Source organism: Hippocampus zosterae, chromosome 20 (genome assembly GCF_025434085.1).
Source record: "Hippocampus zosterae strain Florida chromosome 20, ASM2543408v3, whole genome shotgun sequence".
NCBI classification, from domain to species: Eukaryota; Metazoa; Chordata; class Actinopteri; order Syngnathiformes; family Syngnathidae; genus Hippocampus; species Hippocampus zosterae.
In genome coordinates, this window is record NC_067470.1 from 9,719,378 (window position 1) to 9,739,534 (window position 20,157).

Here is a 20,157-nt window from a genome sequence, read left to right on the forward strand (position 1 = left end):
AAAATACGGTTAATTTAAAAAGTTTAGTAATTTAAAAAGGAAGAAAGTCAAATTGAAAGCACACCCCCGTCAGTGGAAAACGACTTTTGGCTAGCCATGTGCATGTGTATCAACCAGCAAAAATGTCCACAATACTGCCCAGAGCAAAACACACTATCTGGAGGAGACAAAGGTCAGCCCTCCCTCTTGAACTTTGCAATTCCTTTTCAGCAAGCACAAATGTCAAATCCTTGACACTGATTAGTTTCGGATAAGTAAATATTGACAGATTGATTTGCCGCTCTCCTTTCTGACGACTTATTTCCTTTTTCTGTGTGACACGTAACAAAGACAACCATGCCTTCGAGGCAAGGTTTACACAGAACGTGACACTAATTTGTTTTGCCGACCAGGGCCAAATAGAATCAGGAAGAGAGACATGAAAATCTACTTCGCTGTTTTTAACGATTCAAGTCAAGTACAAGTCTGTTGTCAAACTTACTAAGTACTAGTCTTATTTTTGTGGGAGCTTGATTCAAATACAATTTCTGGCCTTTGTGATTTTATCCCCACAAGATAGCAGAAGATGAACATTTTGGGGGGTAGGGTGTCAATTACCTGAGTGGGGGGGGGGGGGGTTATGCTATTTGCGGAAGGGACTGGTCCACATCACTGCAAATAAAGCAAACAACGTCATGCCGCACGACGCACCTAAATAGATTAAAGCTCTCATTGAAGTTATTAGTTGCACCTGCAACATTTCTCAAGGAGCTTCCGCTTCACCAGAGCGGACAAAATCATCCATCCTATTGAATATTTTAGTTATTAGAAGGAAGAAAAAAAATGACTGCAGGGTAACATCAGACCTTGTCCTTGTATTTCCTTGCATTGTATTTTTTTTTTTAATTGAAGCAAATGCGAGCCGGAGCTTTGCCAAGGATTTCTCCAGTTAACCTTGTTACATAATCCGAAAATGGCATGCGAATCACACAAACGTAAAAAATACATATATTTCCAGAAAAACGTATAAACGGAAAACGCTGGCAACACAAAACCAAGAAAAGCCAATATGGAAAAAAAAAGTTGCAAATCGCAAGGGAATTTTGACACCCGAGAATACACAACACAAAATGGCAAAAGTTCAATTACATGAAATTTAAATAATCCACGAATAACAAGAAATCCCAAAATACTTCTTAAACAAGAAAACTACAGAAACAAGAGTGACTCTAACAATTAATGAGGCGTCTAGAAAATTTCTCTTGAGTAAACAGCAATCAACGTCAATAATTCGACAGCAACTAGGCACCTTGGCGGTCCTTAAATACATGGCAAGTCTTGATTCGGAACGAGAAACAGGAAGAGGAACGCTCCAGCTGGTGCAGAAAACAAAGATGGAGCAGAATATGACACCATGTTGGCTTTCAAGAATTAAAATACACTGCGGCAAAATGTCCTTTAGCACCAAACTTGCAATGTAATAAGCCCAAGCATGAACCAGTGGATCAGTTTTCCAATGCTCGACACTGAATCCGTCTGGTCGGTTCATAACAATTAAACCTTGCCACCATTTTTAGTACATTTTAAAAGCTGCTTCGTTCATTCTCACCCATCTTAAGGACTTAACGCAACTAATCTTGTAAATCATATTAGCGATCGGACACGTTGTGCTGATGACTTTTTTCAACTCCCTCCTTTCTCAATGTTTGATGGCGATGATTAATGAAGCCCATACTAGAGTTCACCTTTGGACAAAAAAAAGCACATGCCCTTCACCGTCATTCAGCGGCATTAAACGGGCCATTTGTTATTATTGGCACTGATCAAGGGCAACCAGATTTTTAGTAAACAATTTTTCAGGTCAACATCAAAATGAACACATTAAAATCGGAGCCATAAATTTCATCTGTGCACATTTGACAATAAAGTTGGACTTGATACTCGATAATTGTAATAATATTATACTAAATGACCAACTGAAAAGCAGGTGTTGAAGATACTACTGTATATTTGAAAGACTACACACACTGTGTACATGGGGCGGCATGGTGAACAAAAGGTTAGACCTGAAAATGGATGACAAAAAAAAAATAGATGACTTATAGGGGAACCCTGTGGTACACACACTCTCAAAATCTTAAAATATGAATCCAACCAATAAAAAAGCGCCAAGAAAAACGTGATAACGCAACTCATGTTTCAGTGATATGTCCTCCCTAATAATGCTCCCATAATTTTCTCTCTCCTTTGAATTGGTTTAAAGTGTACATAGAGTCAACACGATCCAATTGTATTTTCTTTTTTGAATGTATGTATTTAAACAAAAAAAAAAGAGAGAAATGAGATATCTGTTCGTGTTACGGAGGGATCTTTTTCCAATCAAGTTATTGACGTCAGCAGCCACACTTCACACTGACAGTTAGCTTTTTGATATGTATATTACTGTCAATTATCATCCCGGTTTCACTCGCCCATTATCCGCAATTAGACCACAAGAGAACTTTTGTAATAATTGCCCGCCCTCTCTGGATAAATGAATTTGCATATTCGCTCGTGGTCCCCCTCCAAGGCAGAAAATCTATTAGGCCAATGAGGGACAATTGGCTTTAAAAGGATCCCGCTGATGACAGAGTGCTTGTACTGCTGCTGTGTATGTGTACGTGTAAATGTGGGTGGCCGATAATTTCTGTTGAAGTGATGTGTTTGTATTTTGTCAGTTCGCCGCCACCACATTTGACAATGAAGTAGTCATCGACGTTTTTACTCTTGTTTTAGGCCACTGTAAATTATGAGGGGTGCCAGAAAAGTTCCAGGACTGATATGATGAATAATGGCAGTTTCTGGCATGTGCAAAATGTGCAGCACACTACGATGAATTAACCCTTTCATCCACCAATAATGATAACATGTAACTTGATAACATCATAAGCTGTCCATTGTAGTAACCGCTGTCCCTGAAAGGGTTTAAAAAAATACATGTGAAAATCTTTTGTTCTGTAAAATATATACTTGTAAATGCAAATAGCAAGAGTTGAACAAGTATGTTGCGGCAGACTGTATTTTTGCTTTTTATGCTGCAAACCGGCCCCCACACATAATCCAAAATATGACATGCAAGAGAAAGAGCGCTTTGGGAAGCAGCCACAGAAACAAAAGGTGAATACCCCAGGGGGGCTTATTTGGGAGGGGAAAACCTGTAGCTTGGAGTTGAAATTAAATTTGGTTTGGGACATTAGTCCTGAAACATTTCTGACAGACACGATGGTAAATATGTTTTGACATTATTGCAAAACCAAGCGTTTCTCCGACTGTGAAGCTGTTGTGCTCAGATGGCTGAGCAAGTGTATCTGCATCGAGGGGTAATATCTATACACTCCAGCAGTCAGTGATTGCACACACGTGCACTCACACTTCCCTGACCTTTGCGGCGTGTTATTGTCAACAACTTCATGATGGAATTATTCCTGGTAACAATCTACTTTTAATGCAAACACAAACACAGAAAATAATAATAATAATAATAATAATAATACGAGTCAATGGATGTCAACATTTGTACATGAGGAACCTTTTCGATTCCATGTGATATATGACTTATGTAAGGTAATTTGTATCATGTTTTCGTTGTTTGTTTATGTATAATTAATGCATATTTTGCTTTATTTGTATCTATTTTACAGTGATTTCTTTTTTGATGGCGCTTCTGATAATAAATAATTAGATCTTTTTTTCATCATCTAATCTAGTTTTAGTTCGGTCTATTTTCATTATCAGTCAAACCAAACTGAGGGCCATGTTTCTTATTCATGTCCAGGATTTACTTAGTCATATTTTGTCATAAATATTTCTCCCATGTGTGCTTGTACGTGCTGTATTTACTTTACCCGTTTATTGTTATTTACTGGTGTGTTATTTTATTTACTGTAATGTGTGTGTGCCATCTGCTGGTGGTTTGTATAAAAAAGGTCACTTCAGGATTGCTGCACACTGTGCTGGTGACACGTGAACTCCAACTACCCAAACAAGCAGCTTGATAACAACCAAACTCTCCCTAAAATGCCCTCTTTCAGCGTTTTTTGTTTTGTTTTTTTATTGCCTGATAGATAAGACAGCTGGCCACATAGATAAATAAGGAGCTAGCTAGCTAGCTAGATAGATAGATAGATAGATAGATAGATAGATAGATAGCTAGCTAGATAGATAGCTAGATAGATAGATAGATAGATAGATAGATAGACACAGTAGCTAAATAGATAGATGGAACTAGAGAGCCTAAAAGACAGTTTCCCGTAAAGCCACAAAACACTTTTATTCTCTGTAACAATTGTCTTTAGAAGCATGATGTTAAACATTAAACCAGACGAGGCCCACACATCAGATTCTGAATCTGATCTGTTGGCCGAGTATGCAAAACACAAGGAATTGATTTCCCCGTTACGACCCGACCACAGAGGTGATATTAGGTGAATGCGATAATGCAATTTATTCATGATTAACAGTGTTGCCTCAGGTACCTTAAAAAAGTAACCTCATTGCCAAGTACACCTTTCAAAATAAGTTATTTACTTTACTGATTACTTGATTTGAAAGTGCTTGATTTAGACTTTGACGATTACTTGACTTTGAAAAGTAAGCGTACAGTTACTTTTTTAGCTGCATTCTATCACTGCATCAGACAAATCAAGCAGGATGCGTACTGTACATGTTATCAGACACAACTTATGGTGAACACAATAAACCAATACGAACCATACTTATGGATATGATCCGTTGCACTTGCTAAACTAATTTATCGGCGAATTTAGCAGTATCCTAACTTAGCTCGCAAGTGTTAGATATGATGCGGATTTACCTTTCTACCATAATTTTTAAACTTGGCATTGGATTTTTCAAATCAGCATCTATTATATGAGAGTTAACAACTGCTAACAGCCTGGTAAAATATAAGATGTGATTAAATGACAGATTGGTTGTCTTCTTCAGTGTGATTGGTGGAAAAACTAACCTTTACAGCCTTCTGGTGATTAGCGAGGATGCCGATTGGCTGTTTAGGAGGTGTTCCGTTCCGGTTTCTTATGTCCGTGCACTGGAACAGAATAGAACTTTTGTGTACACAGGCTGCATAAACACACAGAGGTTACTGCAGTCATATCACCTGTGCGCTCATTCATTGCAGCTTATGCAACAGTTCACTCACACTCATTCCAACTACTGACATGCAGTTTTTTGCTCTTTTTTCAAGAGCAATACGTGCTTTGGGTGACATCGGGAATTCTAAAAGGTCCCACTAAACAAAAGTTGTATCATTACACAAGAATAAAAATTCAATTCTCTTATGGAAGTCAGAAGCTGAGGGAGATGAGCAGCTTGATGTTTCTCACCGAAATCTTGACGACAACATTCAAGAGCTTAGCATGCACGCGATAAGATAAACAGCTGCTACCGACACATAAACCTCACACAGTTTGAATACTACCATGAACCAGTGTTATGCTGGTCACTTCCAAAATATAGTTGAATACGATATACGGCATTACTTGTTGCTGTCATCTGTCTGTCTACAACATTTTTTTGTTTTAAAAATAGCAGGCTAATGAAAGGGAGACAGACACTTTGTGGGTGCTTTGGCCATTCTATGTGACTAAAACAATTAATTTTGTGGGCTAATAGCTAACCAGAATAAACTCTAAGTATACAAGAAGCAGCAATGCGATAAAATATTACACTTTTATCATTAGTCAATTCTTTTGGTTAAAAAAAACTAGCTTGCTAGCTAGCTAGCAATTTTAGCGCTTGTGTGATGGATCATTTTAACATCTGAGGTAACGAAGATATTTACACAAGCAATCCACTATGCTTCACAATGGATTTGAATGTTTTCCTTCCCAGTTTACTCGCAGCATTGAGGTTGAGGGAATTTTTTTTTTGATGGATCAATTTAGCAAAGCTTCTCTGGCAGGCCTCCCTGTGTTAGCGGCATCTCAATACCCCCCACACCCAATCTTCACCGCGCTGACGTGCTGCTCATTTGAAGCGTGCCGGCTTCCTGTCTTTTCTTCTTCTTGATCATCCCTTTTAAAAAAACACATAGCATTTCCACGCTAACTATAAGGAATAAACTTTGAGTGTGTTTTTTATTGATTATGGCACAAAGAAATAACACCACCATGGCAATTTTTCAAGATGACTGTCCGTAACGTTTAATTTTATATGGTGCAGTACAAAAACAAGCTGAGCATGCGTCACTTGGGTCAAACATTGGAAAACCCTGACTTAAGGCCTGTCCAATGAGACATGAACAAATATTTGTCAGATGAATCCTTGCATCACTTCAGAGAAAAACAATGATTAGCATCACAAAGGCTTTGTATGTATATAACATATATTTTGATGTGTGTGTTTTTTGGGGGGGCAAGGGGGGATTTTTTCATCAGATTAGATTTTTGATGAATGAACCGTACACAATTGACTTCAATTGATAGCAAAATGGAAACGCCACACAACATGTGGTTTGTTTTGAGGTCACGATGGTACAATGACATACTTTACATGTACTGTACATGCCGTAGCACTGATAAGCAATCATTCTCTCGACTGCCATGAATGAGAACGAGAGCAAAATATTCATTAGGGGGGAAGACTTACACTTTCCTGTCCTGAGGCGGAAAAAAATATTAAGGTCAGATTTCTGCCACGGCGTAGTTGTCGTAGTCACATGCAGCTATTCTTTTGCTACGCTCCACTGTTTTCCACTTTTGGTGTAGTGCAGAGGCTCCAGTGAATTCTCGGGGTGAGCACACGGGCAGCTGAAATGAGAAGAAAAAAAAGAAATATGACTGATATGGAAGACTGGAAAAGTGGAAAGAATGTTTTGAGAAAAGGCTGGGAGTGAGGCCAGGCATTTTTTCTTCATAAAAGCCGGGAGTAAAAAAATGAAAATAAACCAGTTTAGCCACACAACTTTGAGAATAGAAGACAAACATCGGGACCTTCGCTATGATCATCATGCAGCACAAAACTGTGACATTTATACTTCACCTCTTTCTAGCATTTCTAAGAAAAGCCATTCTGCTTGCCCTGGAACAAATCAACAGCGCTCGAATGAAATGAGAGTCTGGCCTTGTCGGGTATGCAGCACAAACATCCAGAATCCCATTCAGGAAGCGTACCACAAGGAATAAAACAGCGGATTTATCTCTAAAATGGAACGATGACACGGTTTACAACTCCAACTAAGAAAGTCAGCAGAATGAAACAAGCTCCCTCGCTTGTGCAGGCACGGTCCTTTGAGACCAGATGTGGCACAATCGTCGAATGCTAATACGGGTGAGCTGAAAAAGTCACACTTCCGTGCTTACAGAGACATTTTGACTTTTAAATGGGAGTTCTCTTAACCCAATTTCTCTCTTTATTAAGCCTCTGACAACGAATGTTCATCAGAAATGTTACAAAGAAAGACAGCAGCTCAGCATCTTTCCTAATATTAGCAGGTTACTTCCTGGGTGATGAGACAAATGAGACCATGAAAATAGTTTTGTTGTGACTAAAAGGTGGAACAAAACAAAAGGATCAAGAAATCGTAGGTTGCTGAATTTGTATTGGTGGCCGACTTTATTGATGTGTTGTTCCGTATGAACTGTTTGGTTTGACACAGACAGTGGTGGGGGTCATGTGATCATATAGAAATGGGCCATCTTCTTGCAAAAACATGTTTCCCTGTCATTGCTGAATAAAGGACATGGCCCGGGCGTTGAACTCGCATGATACGCATGGTTCTAGGATGTGCAGCCTGACACACACGCCACACCTCCCTGTAAACTCTCCTGTAGTTCAACAACAAGAGCGGCTTGACACCACATCGTACCACTGACCTTGTTCACAAACGGCTGCTAGACTATAAAAGGTATGCGTGTGTGCGTGTGTGTATGTGTGTGGGAGATACAGCAGTTGGTCTGCAGAGGAATAGGACCGTTTTATCATAGGTATGTGCACATTTTGTCTGTTTGTTGTGCAACTAATTTTGGCCAAATGCTTTATTTGTGGGAAAATTGACAAATAAAATTGATGGCTAAGTATGCAAATGTTAACAGAAGTGAAAAAAAATCCTAGTTCGACACCTTTGGCAGTTCTGTTACAATTTTTTAAGGTTGCTTTTATTTCTTGATAAATGTCGTGCGATACCATTCACGGATGGTACATTTAAAACTATATTCTATTACATCAAAATCAATATTTCGATTAAAATGGGTTTTCGTTACAACCCTAATTTATATCAAGACTCAAAAATAAGCGATTTGGGCTGGCAAAATTTGCATTCTGGGTCTCATCACAACAAATTGGACAGCAAAATTAAGAGTCAACAGCAGAGTTTCACTGGTCGTCGGAGGTCAAGGCAAACTGTGCTCCCTAAATCGCACTAGCTGGCTAAGTAACTAGCTTCGACTTTGTGAATGGATTCTTTATTCTGAAAATAGCTTAGGATAGGTTCCACGGGTAAAAAAAAAGATGAACTGTTGTTGTGGGTGTCATCGTATTGCATTTTCTTAACTTTCAAAATTAAAATCAAATCGCAATTTTTTTACATTTTTGTTGGAGTTGATGGCGTGTTCCGACTTCCGCTTCTCCCCCCGCCCCCTTCTGTTGTTGTGGCGCAGGGGAAGGTGGGGTGAAGTGACGTCACCCCACACACCGCCCTCTGATTGGCCCCTTTTGCTCACCCGACACAGCTGTCTGTGGTGGTGTTGTCTGACGGAGAGAGAAGCTGTTTATCTGTTTACCACCAAGACGTGTTTTATAGATCTCTCTTTTCATCCCTCCTTGCTAGAGTGCTGACAATAATGTGAAGAAACTACTACATGGTGGTGGGAAAAAAAGATTATATCCAAAAACTGCCGAGTGCAAGACTGGAGCGAGAGATCAAGGTAACGCTCTCAGCGATTGTGTTGGTCGTAACGTCACGATGCAATGTGTTTGTCTTACTTTGTTTTTGATTTAACCTTTTCTTTTTCTTCTTTATAATAGTGCCAAATGTCCACTCTGGAGGAGCACTATTGGAGTTGCTCCCGTGCGCCGCAGTTGGAACACGAACACTCGTCGACGTCGTCTGCGGCCAACTGGTTAGCATCCAAAAGCGAGGAAATGATGTCAATCATCACATCGGTGCTGGGCAGCGCCTACAGGTCGCTGCACCGCCACCGGACGGTCAACTTGATCCGCCGTGGCCTGGTGCTCTTCGCCGTGGGGGTCATCCTCGCCCTGGTGCTCAACTTGCTGCAAATCCAACGCAACGTCACGCTCTTCCCCGAGGAGGTGATGACCACTTTGTTCTCGTCCGCATGGTGGATTCCACCGTGCTGCGGCACCGGGGCAGGTGAGTTGCGGTTGTTGTTGTTATAATAAACTGCATTCAAATCACCTGTGTTGTCGGCTGTATATTAAAGTGTAAGTGAAAGTGCTCGATATTAAAGTGGAAGTAAATCAGCCATTGTTCAACATGGCGCGCGTGACTTTTACAACACTTTCGAAACGATGAACTATTGTGGAAGAGGTCACTTGCGGAATCGTGGGGCAATGATTCATCCCACGGCAACGTTGTTGATGGACATTATATAAGTTGTCCTCCCGGGCTTTTTTATGGTGGGCTTTTATCAGTTTGTAAGGCACGTAAGGGTTAAAGGGACCTCACGTAGTGCTTATTTCGATATCCTCGTCTCCCATTGGCTGCCGCGAGCAGGGCGTGAGGCGAACCTCGCGTTCATTGGTTAGAGTCATAACGGGTGACTGAAGGGGCGGGTCTTTGGAGGGAAAGGCTTTGTTTGAAGGGAAAGAGACGGGAATGTTTTTTCCCATTGTTATTCGTCAAGTACGGTCTGTTAGTTTACCTTTTCAGGGCCCACGACACTTGAACTAGTAGTGAACAAGCTAAAAACTATGCGTTTGACTTGAAAAATAAATAGTATATATGATTTTGATGGTTTTCGAATGAGTTGTATCTCCCACTATTGTCGTCAACCCAATTTTACATAGCCATGCATAATACTCTCCGAGTGTGAAAAGTTTGAATAATAATTACGAGTATCTACAACAGAGAGGCATGGCCTTAAAAAATCACCTACATCTGATTTCTGATTGTAACTGACTGTGGTTTCCCCTGCTTTGTTTGTATAAAAAGTCATTACAATGACGTCAGCCGAAAAAGTCATTGTAATGACGTCATTCAAAATAATGTTGCTATATAGGCGTATTTTTCCTTGCATTTGCTTCCACGAAAATAAAATATAAGCTTCCATGGTGTGGCAAAATGAAATACTTTTGCAGCATCTGGAATGGGGACTGATTCCCTTCCACTGGGCTACTTTTTTGGCTTTGGCGAAACAAAAAATTGCGCCACTTGATTCATGTAAAGTTCACAAATGTGTTCAAATTAGAAATAAATGTGTCTTGTTATTTCTTCATCTTAATGTGTCTGCTTAGCAAGTAACACCGCTGCGATAGCAATATTTCTTGTCTTATGAATTGTTGTTCCTTTTTTTTTTCCTCTCACCCCCGCAGCGGTAGTGGGCCTGCTATACCCGTGCCTAGACAGCCATCTTGGTGAGCCACACAAGTTTAAGCGGGAATGGGCCAGCGTCATGAGGTGCATCGCCGTCTTTGTGGGCATCAACCACGCCAGCGTTGTATCCTTCCAGCAACAGTTGCCAATTAACATGAATGTCCTATCATAAACTCCCAGGAGGCGCTTGCCGGTTGTACAAATATTTGAGGCTCAATTTGTCCCTAACTTGGCACTCCGAAACAGAAACTGGACATTGACAACAGCGTGCAGCTGTCGCTCACCCTGGCCGCCCTGTCGCTGGGCCTGTGGTGGACCTTTGACCGCTCGCGTAGCGGCTTCGGCTTGGGTGTCACCACGGCCTTCCTCGCCACCGTTTTTACCCAGCTGCTGGTCTACAACGGCGTCTATCAGTACGTAAACACACCAGGAAGCACATTGGAACAAATTTAAAGTCGGAATTTATGAAAAAAGAACACAATACACCTTGGAAGCGAACACGGTATGCTAAGAAGCACATGGCAACATTCCATCCAATTAAGAAGAAGTGAACACAATAGCACAGGGAGGGAAACACGGTCAGGAGCCCCGCGTCACTTCTAAAGATGACATAAGAGCTCCACCACATTCCAAGTGACCTTCATTAGAACATATAACTGTGAGGGGACCATTTCAACATAGTTCACATTAGAAGAAGAAAGAGCTAGGTGAGCACGCGAGGAAATGCATCGCAACCTCACACCCGAGTGAATCGTTTACGGGAAGAGGAAACGTCAACATCCAAAGTTACCTTTTGTGAGAAGAGAACGTATGCATTGTTTTCTCCGCTCTTGATTTTTTTCCCCAACTGTGTCAGCAAGATAATCATTTAACTGCGTCTTGGTGTAATTGCAGGTACACATCTCCCGACTTCTTGTACGTGCGCTCCTGGCTGCCGTGTATTTTCTTCTCCGGTGGCGTCACCGTGGGAAACATCGGCCGCCAACTGGCAATGGTACGTCATCCCGGTGGCTGTTGGCCCCCACCTGTTTTAAAACTCAAATTGATTAGGTTTTTAATTTTAAACGGGGCGTTTGGGGCCGGATGACAAGCGGTCACTCGGGGTAACCGCTACCACCACTCGAAAATGTAGCTTGTTTCTAGGTATCCGATATCATTTTTACTGGAGCACAGCTGTAAATTTACGAGAAAAGTGATTGTGTCATTCACATGTTAACCCTTTTATGCACCAATCTATTCTTGTAACATTCCGGCTATTTCTGAAACTATCCCCCTCATCCCAATTTTTTGCCAGTTCGTTCACGCTGAAATTATGAAATGATTGTTTTTTTCGAGCTCGCCGCTCATATGCAAAGTTTTTTTGCACCTCGGGCCACCCGTGTTATATGACTTTTATTCTCATCGTGTACAGCTTAGAAGTTGTTTTTTTCACGCGTCTGAACATAATTTGACATTTCCTCCCACAGGCCGGAGTGGAGAAGCCACATAGCGACTGAAGGCAAACATCACCAAAAGACCCCCCACCCTAAAAAAAAACACTTGTGTGGTTTGAGGGAAGATAAAAAAAGGCCTTTTGTCCAGTGTGCCATGTGACCTTGCGGAGGCACCGCCCAGCCCACCCCAACGAAGGAAATGACAGGACACACTTTGCCTCTTAGTCTTTTTTTTTTTCTTCTAATTTTACTTCAAAGCTAGTTTGACTTGACAACGATCTTTTAAAAGGGAAACATTCTGGATTTCTTTCTGGCATGTGATGACTTCAAACCCTTTTGGGGGGACTTTGCATACTTTTTTGCCTGCCTTTTTTTCTTTCATTCTTTTAAGTGACTGTACCATACAACGTGCAGGAATGAGGAGCAACAGGAAATTTACGCAGGAGTGCCAATTTGACTAGTACATGACTAGCATCACATCTGAAAAAAAAACATTTGCTGTATTTCCTTATGTGCTTCAAGCTACTCGTGACAAGAGACAAATGCTCCTTTGCATCAGCCAGTCTCGAGTGTGACGCCGGGACACATTTTGCATTTTCTATACACTTGCTAGATTGTATCAGAAGTGTTTTTAAAAAAAACAGCGAGATTGTATCAGAAGTGTTTTTAAACAATGGGCTCAGAATGTCCTGCTGTGGTTCCGATTTAATTAGCTGGTGTTGTATAACTAATCAGCCAGCGTCATTCTCAGTCAGACACCAGCAAATAGCCAGTATTACAGGAATAGCCAAAAACTCAGAAACTAGTCAGTGTACGGAGGGAACGAAAGTCAGATATTAGCTGATGTCGAAGAAACGGAACACATAAAGTAGCATCAATGTGCAATGGAATTTAGAAATTGGCTGATAAAGACTGTGTCAGTGGAATAAATGTTGGCAGACATTTGATAATGCAGAAAAACAGAAGGAAGTATTCTGCTTCAGGGACCAGACATCAGCCCGATATCTGGGAAATTTAAACCAGAAAATAAACAGAATATTGGAATTTGCCAATATTTCAATAACAGATCACAAAAAGGTAACCGGTGCAAGTAAAATAGAACCCCAAATTTGAAACTAGAGAAATTAGCCATTGTCAAGCTGAAGTAGAAGTTAGATGTTGGCTAGCTACAAGTTGCAGAGACCAGAATTTAGCCTGTATTGGAGGAGTGGCCCCAGAAATGAGCTGGCGTCAGAAGAGCAAATGTCGAAACTAAGCCAGTATTCCGGGGGAGAAGGGGGGGGGGGCGTTAATGGAAGTCTGGCCGTAATTGGTCTTGGTGTCCTAGAGGTGAACTAGGGGAGGGAAAGAAGCCAATGACGTATTGGAGGGCAAGGCTCCAGGAACTAGTCAGTATCCAAAGAATGGCTTTCTAGATGACAGATAATGTTCATCTGTCAATTGTTTGTTTTTTTTTTGGAAAGGGGCCCGAAGAGGTTGTTTTTTTTTTTGCAATCTGTGATTGCCTGTGTTTTGAAATTACTGTGTTATAGCTCGAAGGTGACGCTTTTGTCACTCAACTGTTGCGTGGATTGGAATAATGGACTTGGACGCATACATTCAGGTGTTGATAACTGTCAGGAATTTGGGGACAGGAAGTGCGGTCAGTGTACGCGCACAGGCCAAGTCCTTTTTATTTATTATTTCTGATATGTCGGACATCGGGATGCTTAATTGAACTGGTGTCGAAGTGTATTCTGACACATTTCCGAAGGATTTTTTTTCTTCTCCAAGGGAATGAAATTAGTAGAGGTGGAGGAAGAAGCTTTGACGTTGCACCTCGTTCATTCACATCTCTAATCGCATTTTTTTAACGTTACCTGAAATAAACTTCATCTGGAAATGACGACTGGTGTGTTTATTCAGGGATGGAAGAAGGGGAATTGCGGTGATGGTCAATGCAGCCGCATTTCATGTCAGGGTCCCCTTTTGTGGAGCTGAAAGTGAAGAGAAAATCTTTGGATTGGACAACAGAAACGTGCTGGCAGAATCCCATTTTGGGTGGTAAAAAATCACATGTAGCGATGTTACATTACCACTAGATGTCAGCATTGATCCTCAACTCGGCCCTTGACTCATCGCAGCCATAGTGGACACTCCCCCTAATGGAGAGACGAGGAATTACACACAATACGTCACATTAGATTAAGCACTACATATTTCCATTACCGGTACATATAAAAAGATAACGCGAGTGACGTCACTCTGTGGTCAGACTGTCCGCTTAACGCCTGTTGTATGATGTGACCAAAAAAATGCTTATATGCTTCTTAGACCAGAAAAGTGTGTGGACTATACACGAGGGGTGTCAAACTCGTTTTTTGTCGTGGGCCACATTGTAGTTACGGTTTCCCTTGGAGGGCCGTTATGAATTTTGGGAAACCAGAAAAGTGTTTAATCCCCTCTCCATATTGCATACACAGCGCACAACAAATTGATCAATAACTATTTTTACAATCAGAAGTCAATTGTTATTGCAGATTACATATGACAATTCGAAATTTTAGTTCAGACTCTAGCAATCACTAGCAACTTGACATGCTTGATTTGCTTTCGGGGGGCCACAAAAAAGGGTGTGGCGGGCCAGATAGGGCACCCGGGCCTTGACTTTGACACCGTAGTATAGTATACACAAACATTTATTGACTTTCTTCATTTAGTTTATAACTGCTTGTTCACTTTCTTGTTGAATAACCTGCACTTTAAACAAAAAAGGTTGAGTGACTCAAAATTTCAAGCCAACACATTTTGATCACATTTTACGTTGGGCGACTTTTGAAGTTCTGCTCATGTGGAAATTGGCTTTCCCACATTTCGGCAAAGAAATACGATTTTACATAACGAATCGTCCCTTGGATTGTCTCTCCCCCACGCCCAAACTTAAAAGATTCGTAGTAGAAAAAGTACAAACAACTCGGAAAATTGTTTTGGAGCAAACTGCTTGCTTGCTTCGCAAAAATTCCATCGAACAAATGTGAGGAAAAAAAGCGCTTGCTTGTTTTTTTATTTTTTTTATTTTTTTATTTTACTCCATTACGCATGCGCGCTCAAGCCAACTCGGGCAAAGTGAGCACGCGAGCACCACATGCGCCACTCTGCGTGTGTGTGTTAAAGCAACTCAGGTGCAGCTGAGGTGAAAGGGGGCTTCGTGGGGTGGCCGGCTCTATTTTAGCTGGACACGAGCGATGCCACACAGGGCGAAGAGGGCTCGGGTGACCGCTTTAGTGGCCCCGACCTCTGGGCGAGGCTCGATCGACTTTGCGCCCGCAAATAACATAACTCGAATTGCTGTCATCCCACACGCCAAACACACACGAACGAGGTCACATTGTTAAGTACACCTCGGTGACCCAACGGCCCGATTTGGTTTTGTAATGAAAAAAAAAGAAAAAGAAACAGACGGCATTTTTAAGACGAGTAAATAACGGCCACAAATGACGTATTTCCAATTCGATTAATCAAAACGGCTTTCCAATCGCTTTATTAGGTAAGAAGTACGAATACAGTTTTTTACAACTTCATCGTCGTTATTTTATCGGATTTGAAAGATAATTTATCAGGTACGCCACTTAAAAAGAAGCATTCTGTAACAAAATCATCCAACTTTTGATATTGGTTGAGAAATAAACTGATTTTATTTGCCTATTTTCAAGCCACTTTAGTTGGTACGTTCTTCTCGTGGTTTTAATGTGCTCCAATACAACAAAATTACACTTTTTATTGACGTTCAGCATTTATTTGTTTTAGATAGATAGATAGATAGATAGATAGATAGATAGATAGATAGATAGATAGATAGATAGATAGATAGATAGATAGATAGATAGATAGATAGATAGATAGATAGATAGATAGATAGATAGATAGATAGATAGATAGATAGATAGATAGATAGATAGATAGATAGATAGATATAGAAAAAAGTCTGCCTGGTTACAGCAGCTAAAATGAAACGTGTGCAGATTTTTATTTGATTTTACTTTTGTTCCAATTTTTCCATGTTATGACATTAATAAAAATATTTCGATATTTTCCATGACGATGTACACTGTGACTGGCCACTTCACGAGGCTCCCCCCGCCCAACACCAAATGAACTTCAATACAGAAATAGAGGGAAATCGCCGTTTATAAAATCTCTGCTAACCAAATGAAATGATTGTTATTTCGAGTTTGCCACCCATGTGCAAAGTTTTTTTTGCACCTGCCTCCGCCCCCCTTCGCCGGAAAGGGGGCGCTTGCAGAAAGTGGGGGACAGGTGCACGAGGCATGTGGACCATCCCAAGGCCGAAAAGCATTGAAGCCCCCCCCCCCCCCTCCCACAAACCACCCGCGCACGAGGACCCAGAAGGGCCACATTGCAGCGCTGCAGGTGGACTAACATCAAAATAACGAACTCAGTCACTTTGTGGAAAAACGACCCCCCCCCCCAGCCCTCAATTTCTATTTCACACCATATAAATAAAGTTAGACATAACTGAAATTGTAGCACGTTTGGCCATAAAATTATTTCCCCAGCGTTGTCCTGAACACATTCAAAAGGTTTACAAACATTTGCATATCTTTAATTCCACTTTCACCCCCCAGCTCCCACAATAATATGGTTAATAAATCCAAAATGTTAAATTGAGCCATAGATTGCATTGAAAACATTTTTTTAAATGCATTTTTTGCAGCGTATTTATCCACTATAATTATTTTAAATGCAATTACAGTATAGTGATAATTAACTTCCACTTCGTATATTTAAGTTTTTTCCAGCGTTATAATTTACAATTTCAATTTTGGAGGACTGCAGAAAATCTTTTTTGAAGCATTTAATTGTTTATATATTTCTTTACTAGTGTGTGAAACTTTCTAGAAAATGTTCAAATTGACATTTGTTTTTATAATGAATTTGCATGATTAAAATGAACGCATTCCAAATGTTAACCACACGTTATTTTATAGAAAGAATTGTATATAGTTTCCCGTAAACTTTTAGTCTTAAATTTAAAATGAGAACCACAAATTAGCGTCAGGAGACTTAAAAAAAAGCAATCACGTGTTAAATATAAGTTTCCTTTTCCAACACTAATCACGAATTAAGACTTTGCTGATGTGCGATTTTCCTTCCATCTGTTCAGTCTCTCACTTCGCGGATTGGCCGGAAGTCGTCACGTGGTTACAACGCTGCCTTATCTTGACCTTTTTTTCTCCTTCTTTGCACTACAAGCGCTTACAAAAACCGCAAAGTAATTTACGTCCTAATATGACGTCACGACTCGGATGAAGAAATAAGTGCGAGTGCTTTCACGGCACAGAGAGAGGAGAGGGGCGCATTCCCTCTCGGCCCTTTCCAGTTTCCAATAACTTTTTAATCCTTGTGATCGCTGTGCCGTGGCAAAATCTCCTTTCAATCAGGAGTGTTTCTTAAAAGTCACTTCAGTTGCGCGAGCACAAACAACAAACGCCTCGACCACCCCGAGCGAGCAATTAAGGCCCGAGGGTTCTTTGGATGAAGCCTCAAATTGAATGGCTCGCCCACAGCGTCACTAATGACAGTACAAAACGCCCATCAACATTTGTTATTATTTACTTATTATAAGTAAATATATATATATATATATATTTGCCCTATATATATATATATATATAGGGCAAAGAGGGAGGGCAGTTTTTTAAAAAACATTCCCGTTAACAACTCCGATTTATTTTTTAGTCGTGTTAAATTAAAACATTAAAACCACAGTTCAATAAGTAAAAGTGCCAATAATGTAACAATATCTGTTTTCGTTGTTGTGCTACGTTATAAAAGAGGGAAAAAAATCGTAAATTAGTGGACTAGAATTTCTTTTTGTTGTTTTAAATTATAAGCACGATAACCCTCCTAGCCAAATAAATAAACAAATGAATATGTTTTTAAAAAGCCCATGCGGTGTACGAGAATTCATTGCATTTTACCTTTTTAATTCGGTTTTAAGGTAATCTTTAGCGTAACATTTTTTTTAAACCTAAAAACAAATAAAACGTTTAAACAACATGAAATGTGTCTAAAATAAGTACTTGTCATATCATTGAAAATTTGCAAGCCTTTCTTCACCCCCCCCCCCCCCACCCCCACCCCCCTTCTTCCGAATAATTGGACAACGACGGCGGGTCTGACCCCGCAGTGTCAGAACACTTCCGGGTTCGGACAGGCACACAAAAGGAAATCACACATGAGGGGCAACCGTAGAGAGAGGGGCGGTTTTGTGTGTGTGTGTGTGTGTGTGTGTGTGTGTGTGTGTGTGTGCGCGTGCGTGTCTGTTTGGGAAGAGGGGTGAGGGGTAGGGAGGGTCTTTCGCATAAAGGCAGCGGAAGCAGCAGGATTTGGGGGTGACCCCTGCAATGGTGATATCTCATAGACCGTACTCCCATTTCTTAAGCGGGTGTGTGTGGGGGGGGCTGTGTATGTGTGTTGGGAGGGGTGGCGCTCAAGACGACGTCCATTCACAAATCTTCCTTGTGTGTAGGCGTCACCTTTTGTAGTGTACTAGTACTACGACTACAACACACACATACAAAAATATGTACACTCACTCACACACACACGCGCACAAGCCCATGCGTGCGAGCGCATGCACGCACGCACACACACACAGACAGCCGCTTCTGAAAGTGGGTTATGGGAGCTGAAGGACAACGCGCATGCGCAGACGATGTATGTACTCTAACAGAGTGGCGCTGCATGCCAATTGGCTGCACCCCAAAAATATTTGACTGCACTTTTGGAGGCGCTAACACACAGGCACACAAGAAAACAGATATCATGTCACCGCGTATTATTATTATTTTTTTACAATCAATTACCAATGCTGCAGTTTGAATTGAAGTTAATAATTACAATCATAGTCATAATAATTCAACCATGCGTGGAAGGCAGCAGCCAGACTGTCTTCATTACCGGAAAAAAAGGTCTTCAAGTAATTTTACAAGTATTTTTATAACTGTCTGCAGTGGTATAGTTGACAGAATGTTTGTCATGATGGTGGAGAGATTTTCTTTTTTTGGGGGGGGGGGGGGTTACTTGCTGTAAAAAGTTTGATATGAGATTTATACAATGACAAAAACGGGATTTCTAGTTTGCTTGTTTTATTCTGCTATTCCATGTAAAAATGACACAAAGAGATGCCAAAAAAGCCTCGTTTTAAATCTTCATTTTGACTGTCACTTTTGAAAATGATGTCATAAATCATCAACATGCCGTCACACATATATTTGAAGTCCAGTGCTTTGTGAAAATGTCACTAAAATGAATGAACACATTGCCCGAAAGCAAAAAAATATAGATCTTGGGAAGTCTGGCTGTTAGTCTTGAATTTGACTATTCATTGGAGAAATGACACACATATATATATTTTTTTTAAATAACAAATGTATTTAAATTTGAGTCTTGATTTGGACACTCTGTGAAACTGGGACATCCACGGTGCTGTTCTTTTTTTTTCCTTTTTCTTAAATTTAATCATACATGATGAAAATGGATACACAACAATGTCACATTTTAAATTTGAAGTCATCTTCATTTTGACTGCTAGTGGAGGAAAAAGCCTCTAAAATCGATGTACATATGTTGACAAAAAATACATTAAAAAGTATAGTTTGCCATCTCATGTAGTGACTTTTCTACCACCCCCCCCCCAACATTTTTTTAACAAGTATTTGTTTTCATTTTAAAGTGTAATTTGTAGTTTTGATTTGGATTATTCGTAAACATGGCACAAACTTGGATGCATGTGTTGCTCTAATGCCAATTTTTTAAATTCTTTTTTTTCAAGCTTGAGTTTGACCACCATCTTGAAAAATGACACTAAAATGGCAGCACAGGTTCCTCCTCTAATTATATATCTACAAAGGTTTAGTTCTCTATGTCTTCATTTTGACTTGATGGAAATGAAACCACACTTGATGCACATTTTCCTAAAATTCTTCTTGATGTTGACTCGTCTGAGTGAAAAAGGAAGCATTTTGTTTAAAATGGAAGCATGTTGTTTCTTTCATGCCAAAAGTCTATTTTAAACTTCTAAGAGTGACAGAAAAACATTGTTACGTGTGATTTTTAGTGTTGCCTCAAGAAAGTGAGACAGAAACAAGAACCTATCCTGCCAGAGATCCATTTTCCAAGCCTAATTTT

The 20,157-nt window shown here is 40.4% G+C and overlaps 1 protein-coding gene and 1 long non-coding RNA gene across 4 annotated transcripts in view; one reads left to right on the forward strand and one right to left on the reverse strand.

Annotated features, from left to right (window-relative positions):
* Positions 1–9,103, reverse strand: part of LOC127592994 (uncharacterized) — a 49,940-nt gene extending 40,837 nt beyond the window's left edge. Inside the window, exons 1-3 of the long non-coding RNA XR_007960277.1 lie at positions 8,959–9,103; positions 6,625–6,785; positions 4,985–5,065 (exon numbers count right to left, since the gene is read on the reverse strand). This is a non-coding gene — a long non-coding RNA (uncharacterized LOC127592994). The remainder of the gene's footprint in view (positions 1–4,984; positions 5,066–6,624; positions 6,786–8,958) is intronic.
* insig1 (insulin induced gene 1) lies at positions 7,837–13,849 on the forward strand. 3 transcript variants are annotated; one of them, XR_007960275.1, is made up of 8 exons: positions 7,837–7,961; positions 8,825–8,900; positions 9,001–9,349; positions 10,531–10,655; positions 10,778–10,944; positions 11,426–11,525; positions 11,998–12,591; positions 12,626–13,849. XR_007960275.1 is itself a non-coding variant. In XM_052054131.1 (7 exons), the coding sequence occupies exons 1-7, from the start codon at positions 7,885–7,887 to the stop codon at positions 12,025–12,027; spliced, it is 924 nt and encodes a 307-aa protein (XP_051910091.1). In that variant the 5' UTR covers positions 7,837–7,884; the 3' UTR covers positions 12,028–13,849. The 3 variants fall into 3 exon arrangements, 2 of the variants coding, with proteins under 2 accessions (XP_051910091.1, XP_051910092.1); XM_052054131.1 differs by having other exon boundaries at positions 11,998–13,849; XM_052054132.1 differs by lacking the exon at positions 7,837–7,961 and having other exon boundaries at positions 8,680–8,900; positions 11,998–13,849.
* The last annotated feature ends 6,308 nt before the right edge of the window (positions 13,850–20,157 follow it).

Excerpts from the sequence above, each read along its gene's own strand:
- insig1 (XM_052054131.1), top strand. The coding sequence starts at position 7,885 with ATGCGTGTGTGCGTGTGTGTATGTGTGTGGGAGATACAGCAGTTGGTC. Across the intron at positions 8,901-9,000 it reads GACTGGAGCGAGAGATCAAG|TGCCAAATGTCCACTCTGGA; the intron begins GTAACGCTCTCA and ends TCTTTATAATAG. Across the intron at positions 9,350-10,530 it reads GTGCTGCGGCACCGGGGCAG|CGGTAGTGGGCCTGCTATAC; the intron begins GTGAGTTGCGGT and ends TCACCCCCGCAG.